Source organism: Podarcis tiliguerta (genome assembly GCF_965153285.1).
Source record: "Podarcis tiliguerta genome assembly, chromosome: 4".
Classification (NCBI taxonomy): Eukaryota; Metazoa; Chordata; class Lepidosauria; order Squamata; family Lacertidae; genus Podarcis; species Podarcis tiliguerta.
This window is the reverse complement of record NC_139537.1, coordinates 72,608,106-72,623,070: the sequence shown is the minus strand read 5'-3', so window position 1 is coordinate 72,623,070 and position 14,965 is coordinate 72,608,106. Positions and strand designations below refer to the sequence as shown.

At 43.7% G+C, this 14,965-nt stretch overlaps 1 protein-coding gene across 4 annotated transcripts in view; it reads right to left on the bottom strand.

The window, feature by feature from the left end:
* MAP4K4 (mitogen-activated protein kinase kinase kinase kinase 4) overlaps positions 1-14,313 on the bottom strand; it is a 129,056-nt gene extending 114,743 nt beyond the window's left edge. For 2 of the 4 annotated variants that reach the window (XM_083438185.1, XM_083438186.1), the window contains exons 1-2: positions 13,646-14,313; positions 12,998-13,063 (exon numbers count right to left, since the gene is read on the bottom strand). In XM_083438185.1, the coding sequence (XP_083294311.1) occupies positions 12,998-13,063; positions 13,646-13,702 (123 nt within the window). In that variant the 5' untranslated portion in view covers positions 13,703-14,313. The remainder of the gene's footprint in view (positions 1-12,997; positions 13,064-13,645) is intronic. The other 2 variants (XM_083438187.1, XM_083438188.1) reach the window with 1 other exon arrangement.
* Positions 14,314-14,965: the final 652 nt, after the last annotated feature.

Genomic DNA, 14,965 nt, shown 5'->3' with positions numbered 1-14,965 from the left:
AGTAATTTATGAAACATGAGTCTAACCTGGAAGAAAACTTATAGAATTCTTCCCAGGTCTAGTCACCTAGAAGCAATGCTTACTTGCCAAAAGGAACTAGCCAAGTGGTCATTTAGAAGCCTGGTTGCATACACAAAAGGTACAATAAATCAATGTAAGTGAGCTGAGCAACTCCTCTGAGAAAAGGACAGGATATAGAGATACAACTGAGATATAAACAGACAGCGAGACTCGTCTCCCAGCCACTCCCACTCTCTTTCCCACGCATTCCCCAAGTGACTTACCAAATGGCGTAATATGGAATGCATAGGTAGAAGCTGCACCTTGTATTTTATTTCGAAAACATCAAGAACGCTACTTCCCAACACTAAGTTACTACAGTACTTGATAAAACTGCCCAACGACACTGTTCTCTGAATGGCTTTGCAGCTCATAAAGGGATAAACACGATTCAAATGCATCTCATTTGTTATCTCAAAAGGTAACAATTTCCAGCATACAGGAGAGAATAAAAGCAGATAGAGAGTGGTTAAAACACTTTAGACAACATTTTTATATTTAATGTCTCAAAAAATAAGGATGCCCTCACCTGTTGACTATAAAACAAGCCCCTCTGGAAATGGCGTTCCACAAACAGGGTGCCACTACTGAAAAGACCACCTCCCTAGCAACCACTTGTTTCACTTTACCTGGGGGCAAGAGGAACAGAACCTCTTTAGACGATTTCATGGAATAACAATGCTAGGAAATTGAAGAACAGGGCTGAAATCTATTGCCACGCTCAAAATGTTTACCCATAGCTACCCAAGAGCAACTACCTCCCAGTGTTAGAAACTCAGGTGTACAGTGGTACCTTGGTTCTCAAACCAAATCCATTCCCAAAACCGTTCGAAAACCAAGGCGCGGCTTCCGATTGGCTGCACGGCCTTCCTGCACTTAAGTGGAAACTGCAGAAGCCGCGTCGGACGTTCGGCTTCCAAAAAACATTCGCAAACTGGAACACTTACTTCCAGGTTTGCGGCGTTCGGGAGCTGATTTGTTCAGGAACCAAGGTACCACTGTATAAGCTAGGTACCAAATGGCTCCTTAAACCAGAGTTACAGTCTCCCAAATGGAATGCTAGTTGCCATTTTGAGCGCAGAGGGTTGACTTCTCGGTTCCTGAAATCCATTCTGATTGCGCAGATAAAATACCACGGATAGGAATTCTACTGGATATTTTGCTAGTGTGTGAAAACAGCCAGGATCCAAGGATCCGTAGGCATGCACCGCCAAATGCTGGAGATGTCAAGTGCTATCCTGGCGTCTGGCTGACAGCTAGGTGCATAATGCTCACGACGCCTGAAGAATTTCGAATGCTGCTACCACCCCCACCTTCCCTTCCCACCGACCTCCAAAGTGAACCAAGAACACATACATGTTTTTCCATCTGTGCAGAGTCAGAATAGCATGATCATGAAACTCAGCGCTTGATAGTCTTCCCAGCTATGGAACTGCATCCCCACCTCCAGAAAAAGGAAAGGAAAGAAAAAAAGACTCACTCTAGAGTCCTACCACAGACTTCTTCCAGAAAAGAGTATTATTTGAACCCTTTTGTGGTATTTTACTGCTTTAGATTTTAATCTGTTTTGTTTTACATGTTAATACATCCTGAGCCATTGTGGTAAGGCAGAAAAAAAATATGTAATTTAAAAGCATTCTTTAAAAGATATGCTTTTGAAATGCTGAAGTTATACAAAGTATTGCCCTTTTTGAAAAAGAGTACAGTGGTACCTCGGGTTACATACGCTTCAGGTTACAGACTCCGCTAACCCAGAAATATTACCTCAGGATAAGAACTTTGCTTCAGGATGAGAACAGAAATCGTGCTCCGGCAGCACGGCAGCAGCAGGAGGCCCCATTAGCTAAAGTGGTGCTTCAAGTTAAGAACAGTTTCAGGTTAAGAACGGACCTCCAGAACGAATTAAGTACTTAACCCGAGGTACCACTGTACTTCTGCAGTGAACAAAAAAAAATTGTATAAACCATGATTTTAAAAGACAGATAGGATTGATTAAAGTATGCAGTAGCATGGTGCTTCAAGCATCAGAAAAGGAGGGGGGGAATTGGGAAAAGTTAACAGATTTAAGGCTAAGTATTTATATATGAGCCAATATAAATATTTACTTCCATCTAAAATGATGTCGCTATTGAGCAGATTTTAGCTTAAAAGAAGGCAAAGGCACGGTAGAGTTAAAGTTTATCTAGGAGATAAATATATGGAAGCTTATCATGAGCTAGGAAAAATATTCCAACTGCCAGGCACCCATCAGCCTGTTTGTTCAATATAATCCTAAGCGTGTTTACTCAAAAGAAGTTGTACTGAGTTCAATTGGGCTTATCCTAAGTAAGTATGCATAGATTTACAGCCTTTAGCAGCCAGGTAAACTCTCCACACAGGGGTTTGCACATTTTGTGTTGTACTTTTGCATTGTTTTATTGTTGTTAGCCGCCCTAAGCCCAGCTTCAGCTGGGGAGGGCGGGATATAAATAAAAATTATTATTATTATTATTATTATTATTATTATTATTCTGAAGAGAGGTTTAAAAAATCCAAGTCACTTTTGCTAACCACTACAATTTAATCTAGATCAGGTATTCCCAAACTCAGTCCTCCAGATGTTTTGGGACTGCAACTCCCATCATCCCTAGCTAACAGGAGCAGTGGTCAGGGATGATGGGAACTGTAGTCCCAAAATATCTGGAGGGCCGAGTTTGGGGATGCGTGATCTAGATCCTACACCTATGCACAGGCACCAAGTTAAGATTCAAAAACTGATAAAGGAAAAAACAATCCTGCTCCTAGGATGATGCAAACATGCTTTTTACCATACACACCAATTCAGGGATATGTCCTGCATCTTCTACCCCACAAGTATACAATTTTTTAGGTTTCATTCACTTAAGCATTTAAAAAAAAAAAAAATATTCTCCCTAACATAGAAGGAAGAAACCCTTGTGATTTAATGTTGAACTGTTGTATACTAGGATTTGCCCAATGTAGACAAAAAGATTTGCAAGTTAATGAGCAGACATTTCAGTGCCGTTCTTGTTCTATCACCCATCTTCAGAATGTTAAAAGTACTGCACAGTAAATAACACAGCATTGCCATTGTCTTTAGAGGATCACAGAGAACTGCAATTAAGCTTTGTAGTCTTGAAGATACATTATGGAAATGCATTGCATCATCACACCTCTCAAGGGGTTTGCCGAGATTAGGACAACAAGAATGTGTCAACCCCTCTGTAATCAAAGGCAGCATTTCCATTACTTTATTGACACCCCTATACAGTCACACCTGGGTTTTTTAACAACTTAGCTCCCAAACGTTTTGGTTCCCGAATGCCGCAAACCAGGAAGTGACTGTTCCGGTTTGCAAACTATTTTTGGAAGCCGAACATCCAATGGGGCTTCTGCGACATCCGAGCTTCCTGCAGCCAATTAGAAGCCGCACTTTGGTTTCCGAATGTTTTGGAAGTCAAACAGACTTCCAGAACATATTCCATTCGACTTCCAAGGTATGACTGTACATACATCTCAGGCATAGATATTTCTATATTACAGACTAGTAAGTATATGAATAAGTAAAAGATAAAGGTAAAGGTAAATGTAAATAAATATGTGACACTTTAAAAATATCACAATCAGGATTTTTTGGCTTCTAAAAAGTCAAGACTGATTCCATGGATGATTGAGGGTGGGGACAAACACTAAAAAAAAAGTATGTCACAGACTGAACGTAAAATCTACTGTATGGAAAATGTGCTCTGTCACTGTACTATGACCCTTCTCTAATTCTAAAAGTGAATCAACATCTTTTTAAGGATTCCATCCATATAATGGACCAGTTTGGACATTTCATCCCTGGCTTAATAAACCACAGTGTCTTGCCTGCATCTTCCAAAGCAACTACTCTATTCTGAACTTAAAAATGGAAAGCATAATGCTGGTGGTCAACAAAAGTGTAAAGACTCTCTCAAGGCATTCCCCACTCTCCTTCATGCATTTGTTTCAGGATTTCAGCCCTGGTCTTTTCAAACCACACTTTTCTATTATTCCCGAATTGGGTGGTTGTGGTTCAATTGTGGTTGTGAACTGTGGTTGCCTCACTGGAATCAACACCAATATTAAAACCACAGTTCCCCTGTTCTGAACATAACAGAAACTATGGTTTAAGGAGACCAGGATCAAAGCACCAAAGTCAATAGGGAGGAAAACAAAAGCCCAGGACTCATTCAGAGCTAAATGAACTAGGGTTAGCAAAGCCAGGAATATTAAGTCTTGGCCCAACCCAACAAAACCATATCTATCACCATTAGAACCTCAGACTTATAAAATATTACACTATAAGATGCAGAAAGAACACACAGGAAATCTACTTTCTATATTGGTTTGTTATGGGTATATAAGTTTTCATTTCAGGGTTCTACCATTCTTTCCTGACATGATGACCACCCGCGACTGAAGAGTAACAAATAGTTTCTGAGATTTTTCAAGTAGGAAGTGGGTTCCCAGCTGGTTTTCTTTCTGAAACCTTACAAGCATGGATATGAAACCATATACAAAACAGAAGCCGCCACCATCTATTATTATTTGGACCCAAAACTTCAGCTGCCACTTCACTCATCATACATGACCACATCATGTACCACACATGGAGACTCTTGAACAGTAAGCAGCAGCAACAGGCTGCTTGTCAATGTAGTAAATCATCATTTATTTTTAAATACATTTTAATGAGATGGGTGAACTGGGCTATTTCAGCATCAACAAGCAAACCGTTGTCAGGTGCTCCATAGGTAGCTTCCTGGGCTTACAGGAAGTCCAGCTGAGGATGCTATGGGTTTCTCAAGAAAACCTTCTAAAACACCAGTTTCTCAGCTTGCAAGACCAGGCAAATTACACCACAATTAATAAAGCTTGCAACCTGCAGCCTCCTTTGTTCGTACAGCAACCAGGTGATTAAAAAGCCAGCGCTTCTATTTTTATTCACCATTGTAATACCACTGTATCATGTTTGGTGCAAAAGGCACTGAGCTTGTTACCACTGAAGTTAGTCCAGCGGAAAGTGGCATTAACAATCCAGTGGTCATCCATGTACCACCTGGATGCCCTTCTCAAGTTCCCCTGCCCTTAGAGAGGAGGTGGATTTAATAGGGAACTTTTCTCAGCCCAAGAACCAAGTCCCTTTGGGCAACCTGTCAGGAGCCAGGTTCGAAGTGCTATGGTTGGCAGGAGCCAGATTCGAAATGCTAGGTTGGCAGGAGCTGGGACTACGGGAGCTCACCCCGTTGTGGGGATTCAACCTTCTGATCGGCAAGCCCAAGAGGCTCAGTGGTTTGATAACCGATAGTGGGAAAGTGGGCGTTATGCATGTGCTTTTAAATGACACCCAAAGCAAAATTTCAGAATAACACGCCAAGGAACATGTTAGCTTACACCACACTTGACTTCCTACCCCCACAATGTTCAGCTTGAAGCTTCATACTGCAACCCCAGGAAGAAGGGGGGATAAAATCTGATAAAACCCAACGTGCACGTTTTATTAGCTGCATTTGATACCCAAGCATTTTGTTGTGAATGGATACAAAATTGTTTGCCTACTGAAAATCCCACTTCGCCATTTTTCATCCTGTGTTTGTATTTTTCCTATGCTCCATTCACCACCACAAGGCGTATTTTTTTACTTAACACTAAGTACTTTTCTATTACTTCTTCCTTCCGTTTCCTGAATTAGAAGACTCCAAAGCCTAAGCTCCCACAGTCTGCACTAAGGTAGCAATCTCTGAACTGAAGAATAGAAGTGTATTTAGTGGGCTCCATTTGGTTAATGTACCCTTAGCCAGTTACATTAGAATAATTTTCACAAAACACCTTAATAACCCCTAGCTTCTCTGTAGCTCATTCACATTATTTTGAAGCATACAGGAAGAAGCTATATTGCTTTTATTATTTGTTATGTGTTTAAAGTATCAACTGTAGCCCACTCTTCATTGTGAAGAACAGGTCACAAAGCCACAAAAACATTAAAACGTAATCTTAACAAAACAAAACACAAAAGAATGACAAAACATTGCAAATATTTTTATCGCAGCAGTTTTAACACAGTAGCAAACCATCCAGAAGGCCAGGGCAAATATACAGGTCTGCAGCTAGTGACAAAAGTCAATGCCAGCTTTATTTGGGAGAGAAGGGAACTTCATAAATGGGGGGCTTCTACTGAGAATGTATTATAGGATCATAGAATTGTAAAATTGGAAGGAACCATGAGTGTCATTCTAGCCCAACTCCCTGCAATACAGGATTCTTTTGCCCAACGTGGGACTAGAACCCATGATCCCTGATTAGATTAGGAGATTAGGAGTCTCATGCTCTACTGACTGAGCTATCTACTTTGTACTACCTAACTGCAGAGCTGTGGGTTAAATCACAGAGCCTAGGACTTGCCGATCAGAAGGTCGGCGGTTTGAATCCCCCGTGAGCTCCCGTTGTTCCCCTGCTCCTGCCAACCTAGCAGTTCAAAAGCGCAAGTAGATAAATAGGTACCGCTCCAGCGGGAAGTTAAACAGTGTTTCCGTGCGCTGCTCTGGTTCACCAGAAGTTGCTCAGTCATGCTGGCCACATGACCCGGAGGCTGTACGCCGGCTCCCTCAGCCAGTAAAGCAAGATGAGCGCCACAACCCCAGAGTGGGTCATGACTGGACCTAATGGTCAGGGGTCCCTTTACCTTTTAACTGCAGAGCATATTACAGGTCTTTGTGGCATTCATTTAGCTGTTCATGGTTCGGAGGAAAGGGGGGGGATAAAATAAAATATAATAATAATAATAATAATAATAATAATAATAATAATAATGGTGTCATCTCATAGGCACATGTATGCAAACTATGCAGAAGTAATCCATCCCAAAAAAATAATCAAGTAGTGCAGAGCCAAATTCTTAAGAGAAAGTACAAAGCACAGTGCATACTTTTGAGAAACTGGTCTGGCTTATTTCCCAAGAGCAAGTGACCTCACCAATAGTGGCTCACCAGTAAAGAATAGGATTTCTTTCCCATGTTCAGCAAAATGATGTGAAGTCACAAATGACTCTCTCTTTTTACTACAGGGACACAAAGGATAAAGTAGTTATTCGGCAATGGCCAAGGCTTCCTTAAACCATATTTACTGAAGTAACAATGGATTTATCTTGGCGAGGGAAATTATTTTCACAGGCCTCAGATTATTTTCACATCAGCATGTAAGCCATCCCCTATTACATCACTCCTGTATGGGCCAGAACTTAGGCAATATGCATAATTTACATGTAGCTTTGGAAAGCTGAAATATGAATCAAACAAAAGATGCCTTCACTATGAATTAATTCTCACAAGGCTTCTAGAAAGCAGCAGTCATGAGAACCTAGGAGAGTCATCCCTGATTCAAACGGCACATTTCCTGTTATAGCTCAAACCTAACATGCCAATTACTTTCTAATCATTAGCGTGTGCTGGGGTCTCTGAACGCACATGAGAAATATTTACAGCAGCTGGTTTTTGGAATGACACATTTTCTCTGTAGGGCTCGATTTTTATTTCCGCGCTTTAAAAGAGAGCGCGCAATCAATCATCGTTCCCTCAATTGTCTTTTTGCAGAGCACGCCTTGCCATCATTGTCAAACTATACCCTCCAAATTTATAGCCACTGAAGCAAACACACACACATACCCCCACTAGCTCAGAGTACTTGATTGTTAATCGCCCAAAATAAATTGAGCCTAACTCACAAAGGAAGAATTAGAATCTCTCCAGTGTACACAGCAGAGGTGCAGTTTGACGCTCATCTATACCAAACAGAAAAGTTTAAGTGCTACCACAATTCCACTCACCCTTTGGGTATGAAAGTGCTAAGCAGCGTACAACCACAGAAGGGCCAACTGTTTTTTAATCTCGCTGAAAAGTTGCACCAGGGTGGCAGTGGGCAGGGAGAGGGCAACCGGGGGCAGGGGAGGCTCAGAAACTGCCAAGAGTTTTTAGGCAATTCAAAAGAAGCTCTTCATGCTTGTAAACATGATGGCTGCATGCAGACATAGGGTTTATTGTGTTAGCTTTCTTGGTTATAAAGCTAGCACATCCATCCCCGTTTCTCACGTTGCTTCTACACCTCAGCAACTGCTGAGTTATGGAACCGTGGCTTCTTGATCCACATAGTGCCATGTCGCCTGCAATTTTAAATGGCAGGGAAGAACTGTGTGCTGGGATCCTGCCCCAAATTTCATCACACGAGCACACTGGAAAATTGCAATCCAAATGGTTTTCTGAATGAATGGTTGTTGTTTTTCCTGTGAACAACATGGAAATGAGCACAAAACTTCCACTAGATTTCCAGAAGTGGCTCGACGCAGCCTTTATGGGCAGATAGTTGTCAAGTGTCCTCTGCCTCTCAATGAAACCAAAAAACCCCAAAACAGGAGCGGGAAATAGCACAATATAGAACACCTCTTAGGGTCGTGGAAAGAGCCACACAGATAAATGATGTAGGGAGGAGAAAACAGTAGTCAGCTGATGGTTTTTGTGGCCATCAGGCATCAAAAGTACAGAGTATAATGTTCTTACAAGTGCCCCAGTAGATTGCTAGCACTTTTTCATTTTATAATTGTAATTAACGAATTAATGTCCCGCCAAGAATGAATCATTCTGCTATAAAACACTTCACAGAGTTGAACAAAACACAGAAGTTCATATAGCCTTTTATGCACGAATGTGCATTCAGCCCACACAAATAAGCACAGATTTTTTAGACTGTTGTGATTCATAAGCAAACTAACAAGTGTGGTCAAGGTATTCTACACCAGAGGTACTTGCACTGCTTAAGCCGTTGACAATAGTTTTGTCAAGCACAGTTAGGTGCCTATAATCTTATTTAAAGGTACTCCATAGAGAATTGCTAAGCTGGCGTTGCAGTGTTCACAAGTTTCATTCCCATATTGGTGATTGCAAAATTCAGATTCTACTTTATCGTCTTGGAGCACTTCAATAGAGTTTCTTAGCAAAAGAGGCAGATAGAAACAAACAAACAAACACAACCACAGGCAATGTCTATGCCAAGTCCAAATCATTTAGCTAATTTTATACAGCTAATTTCGTACTACCATCCAGCGCTAATTCAACATGCCCAACATTAGAACAAAATAGATGTGAAACAGCCTATTGTCTCTTAAGGATCAGGCAGACTACACAATATAAACACAGGAAAGAACATGCACACAGCAGAACATTTCAGCTCCTCATTCTCCAATGAGAGAATGAACACCAGTGGGCAAGTCTGTACATGCCATTTAGCTGACAATCAGTTGACCTCAACTCAGGGAAGAGGGGTTCCTCTTTGACATTCTAACAATACCCTGTTTTCTAGACAAATTTTATCTTCTCCCAAATAGCTTTATTCATTGTACTTCTGCCAGACATAACTATTTGCTGCACAAAAGACGTCAAACTTCTGCGGGAGGTTCACAACTACTGCTTTCCTTTAAACTCTAAATGTTCTATTTTTTAAATAGCTTTGAAACAACAACATTTTACCTGCTTAACCCAGAGGGTTGCTGGGGCAGCAATGTAATCTGTTATTTCATTTTCATGCTCATTTTAAAAAATACTCTCTAAGTGCAAAAAATACTCTCTATGTGCTAAGACACATCTGTAAACAGATGTGAGGACTGGTGCATCTTTGGCCCTCCAGATGTTGCTGACTACAACTCCCATCATTCTTGGCCATGCTGGCTGAGGCCGATGGGATTCGAAAAACATCTGGAGGGCCACAGGTTCTCCTATTTACGTGTACCAATAAACTGCGTACTAGTGTCTCTCTTTGACGTCAACAATGACATCAGTGGTAAGGCTGGCCTTGAACATCTCATACACATGCCTTAGCATGAATTGACACACATACTTTTAAAGATTTACTACATTGCTTCCTTTGCCAATATCTGTGGCGAAGTTCCTATAAAAGAGAAAACCTTAGACCTTAACACTAACTACTTGCACATGGTTGCTTCACTTCTTTCATATCTTAGGGCAATAGCCAATCTACCACAACTAATTGATGCTGAGGAGACAGTTGGACATATTCATGGACAACGGCTTTTAAAAATAACTTTTAAGTTTCCTATACATAAGAATACTTAAGCTATTGTGCAGTCCCAACAAACCAGGAAGCAAAAAGTTATACACAATATAATTGAGACGAAACAAAGAAAGGCAACTTTAATATTCTTCTGATTTTCATGCATAGTTCAATGCATAAGAAGTTGTAGTTGCTTCACTATGTCCCCGATTTTCAACTCAACTGATATTTATCATATCAAGACAAAGGTCCCGGAATTGAAATTATCAGTAGCACAGCAACTGCAGTGTCAAACAGAGATCTGGGCATACCCTGAAAGATTCAAGTACAGGTTTACTGCCAGCTAAATTCTGAAAGAATTGATCAATTTGGTCACAGGGCTTTAACTCCAAGGACTGGTCCCAAAGACAGCTTTGTAATACAACTTCATCTTGAAGTTGCTTGTTATCTTAGGATCCCTTACCAGTTATTCAACTATTAACTAAAATCCATCACTTTGGATATTGCCCAGTTCCCAAACCTGAGCAGTGATTGGATAGGTAAGAAGAATCCCCACCCATGCAGCCAAATGGGTATTTTTTGCCATACCCAAAAAAAAGCAACAGGATGTTGCATCACATAATGTCTTTGAAGCAAAAGTGGCACATGCACATTTGGGCTCACACCACTTTGATTCTATGTGTGTATGCAACTTACCAAAACATCGTTATCTCTAGCAGAGGTATTCCACAATCACATTTCTCTCCATTGTATATACTGGCAATAACGAAGCCCTCTGTTTACATGATGTATCAGCCACCTTCTGTAAATATTATGGGACCCTGGAGTGATTACCTACTATTTTCATTCCACACTGGTATGGCACCCAAGCAAAAAATAAATAGTAAAACTATAATCAGCGGGACGCAGGTGGCGCTGTGGATAAAACCTCAGCGCCTAGGGCTTGCCGATCGCATGGTCGGCGGTTCGAATCCCCGCAGCGGGGTGAACTCCCGTCGTTCGGTCCCAGCTCCTGCCTACCTAGCAGTTCGAAAGCACCCCTAAAGTACAAGTAGATAAATAGGTACCGCTTTATAGCGGGAAGGTAAACAGTGTTTCCGTGTGCTGCGCTGGTGCTGGCTCGCCAGAGCAGCTTCGTCACGCTGGCCACGTGACCCGGAAGTGTCTCCGGACAGCGCTGGCCCCCGGCCTCTTAAGTGAGATGGGCGCACAACCCTAGAGTCGGACACGACTGGCCCGTATGGGCAGGGGTACCTTTACCTTTTATAATCAGCCAGCCTATAGTCAACTCATAAAACATTTTATTTAGCTCAAAGCATTGTCAAGTTAATTGATTTATTTTCTACTCGTTTTATTTACAAGAGATTCTAAACACACACAACTGAACTCCCTTCTAGGGGTAGCAGGAAGAGGACACACCCAATGTGATATATAAGCTTCACAAGCAAAGAAATTGCAGGGGAAAATATCATTATGAAACAGTTTCAAAGGGTCAGCCATAAATCAGCCTGAAACTTAGACATGTTTTAAAGTCGTTTTAACATTGCATAGGACTAACTCCTTTTGTTTACAACAAGATCAAAGCTACTTCATATCACTACCGCTCATCCAGCCAACAATCTTCTTACAAAATACAGCTTGTAGATCATTGTAAAACAAAAGAAATACCAAGGACAACACACATCAAAAGAAGGCGATTCCCACGTTGGAACCAGCATGTAAACAAAGAATGGGGAACCTGTGGCCCTCTAGATGCATCCCTAGCCATTTATCACACTGGACTGGGGCTGATGGGAGTTGCCGAGTCCACCAATATCTGTAGAGCCACAGGTACCCCATTATGGACATACAAAGACACATACTCTACTTTTTTCACTGAATGTACACAAGATGGGGACCCACGACTGGTCATGTAGTGAAACTATTGTGATAAGGAGCCTCTATTGTGATAAGTTGAAAGACAGGCTTATTAGACTTGGGTGCACACCAACCAACAAGCAAACCTCTTCCTATCTTTTCTTACAAACCTTCCTTAGGCTTGGCCATCCTTTACTCATGTAAAATGTACAATGAAAAACTTAGTCATATGGGTGACTAAACATTACACAGCCATGAAATCTCAATATTGGTTTCCTTTATGTAACAGACTTTGGGGGGAGGGGGGCTGTTATCTTCCCTTCACACCTAGCCTTTGAAAACAGCAACATCTCTCAGTATCCTACAATTGTTTCCTCTGTATGTGTACGCTTCTCCCCAAATCATTTGCTCGTCAAACAGGTTATTCTATGAATTCTGATCTTCTGCTCTCCAGACATACAATAACATTCCCTGCTCTTTTTACCCTGATTCACCCCACCCCTTTGCATCCACACCCTCTTACAGAGTTAAAAGACACTGGAGGTAATGTGATGCCAGTCTCCACATCTTAACACGCCTTGCAAGGATTCATAACAAAGAAAGCTAGTGACATTCTCCCCACCAAAAAAGGCTATCTGACTATTTTCAATAAAGGCAGAAACACCCCCCAATTTCCCCATCATCACATATCAGCAGACTGACAGGGCCAACTGAATAAACAAGACTGGATGGTTGTGAAGGAGAATACAAGATTTAAAAGCTTCTTGGATCCTAATTTTGGGGGCAGCAACAAGCTAACTTGGTGGGTTCTTCAGACCCCAAAAGGTTCATTGAGGGAGTAAACAGCAGAGCTTGACAGCTGTGTCACAAAGCCACCAGAGATTTACTTCCCCTTAACTTTTGTTTGCAAAGCAGGGTGGCCAGCCAGCATCAAGGCTGTGCAAGAGAAAAATGTGCATGTATTATGATTTTTAAAGGAAATGAAATTCTTGACACAAACCTTATAAACTTGACCATAGGTGCCATTTCCAACCACTTCCACCAGCTCAAAAATCCCAGCAGGGTCCTACACAATAAAGGTGTGGAGAAGGGAGGGGGAGATAAGAGGGGGGAAAGCAGGGTTATATAGATAAGAAATTACCACCGGCGCACCCACCCGCCCCCCAAAAACGCCACTGTCTGGAGGGGATTGTTTGGCTGTACAGCTGTTGCGCCCTGATTTTCCACGCACATGCCAATACATGCAAACAAAGGAAAGCAGCCCAAGACTGAACTCATCTCTCTCTCTCTCCCCTCCCCATAAGCTCCAAGGAACAAAACGGGGCGATGACAAACCAGCCAGCCGGCCGAAGGGCCCCTTCTCAGCCGCAGCAAGCAACCGCGACCACCCCCCTTGCAAACCCCGGAGCTTCTTTCCCCCAGCAACGCAACCCCCCAACTCTCCCTCCCTACCCCCCACCCCGCTTCTCTCCCCCAACCCAGCTGCGAACAACAAAAGCCACGCCAGGGGAGACGTCTCCCGCTTTGTGTGGCCAGCGGGAGGCAGAAAAGACGAGCGAGCGGGGCGAGGGAACGAGGGGTCGCCTGCCGCGCCCCGCTTAGCCAGCCAGTCCCCCACCCAAGCCAGCCCACCTCCAGCCGCACTCACCCGTAAGGAGGAGAGGTCTATCTCCCCCAGACTTTTCGCAGGAGAGTCGTTCGCCATTTTCCCCGTCGCTTCTATTAAATAATTCCTCTTTCTTTCTATTAACAAAAGACGGCAAGCACTGCTAGCACGCCAGGGTGAAGGAGAGGAGAAAGCGCCGCCCCTTCCTTCCTACCCCCCCCCCCTCACCCAAAAACCCCAATCTCTCTCTCTCTCTCTTTCTCCTTCCCCCCCTTCCTCCCTCTCTTCCTTCACTCCAGGATAAAACTCTTCTTCATTGGAGGAGGGATGGAGGGCGAGATGTGGGAGGAGGCAGCTCGGGTCCGCTTAGCTTTCCTTCCCAAGGAGGCTGGCGGAGGGGTTGTCGGTTCAATTGTGGCCGTCGTCGTTTTATTAAAAAAAAAAAAAAGGAGAGTCCCCCCTTTCAGCCTCTGGTGCGCGCGAAGGTCGGCTTTTTACGCCATGGTCGAGGAACCAGATGCGCCTCTCCTCGCGCGCGCGCGCGCGCTCCCTCCTCCTCAGCCAGCCACATCCAACATAGCGAGCCGGGAGCCGGCGGTGGGAAGGGAGGAAGGAAGGAAAAGAGGAGGAGGAGGAGGAGGGCAAGGAGGAGGAGGAGCAGCAGCAGCAGCAGCCCCGCTTCCTCGAGCGCGCGCGCGCGCACACACAGAAGGGTTTGCCACCCACCCACCAACCCACCCAAAGGCGCACGCGAACAATAAAAAGCGCCACCCGGACGCAGTTGCTTCCTCTCCCTTTTCTCCTCCTGCTGCCGCCGCCGCCGGAGCGCAAAAAAAAGGGTACCGGGCGCCCCGGCGGGGAGAGCCTCCTCCGTGAGGCTTGGAGGGAGGGAGACAAAGCGAGCCGAAGAGGTGTGGGAAAGGGATGCAAAAAAAAAATAAGACTCCGCGGAGCCCGAGGACGCCAAGCGGCGCCCCTTCTCTCCCTTTCCCCCCGACAGGAAAACCCAGCGGAAACGCAAACGCGCACCAAAGCACTTCTGGGTAAATTAGGGAGGAACGGCTGCGAGGAGGAGGAGGGGGTGGCAGTCGTCTGTTGCTCTCAGTCAAAGTCTGTCTGGGCCGGGGGGGGGGGGGAATCTTTGTTCGAGCGAATATATCAATATGCGAGCAGGGGCGTGGCAGAGAACAATAGATTTGTTTTAAAGAAAAAGCTCCGCTCAAGTCAGGCCCCGAGCTGGGCCCTCGCCTCCCAGGGAAGAGCCAAAATATGTTTCCAGACATCAGCCCTCCAGAACAATGCAAGCCTTTATGTATGGGGGAGAGGGGCGTAGGAGAATCGATGGACAAGGGGACGCTCATG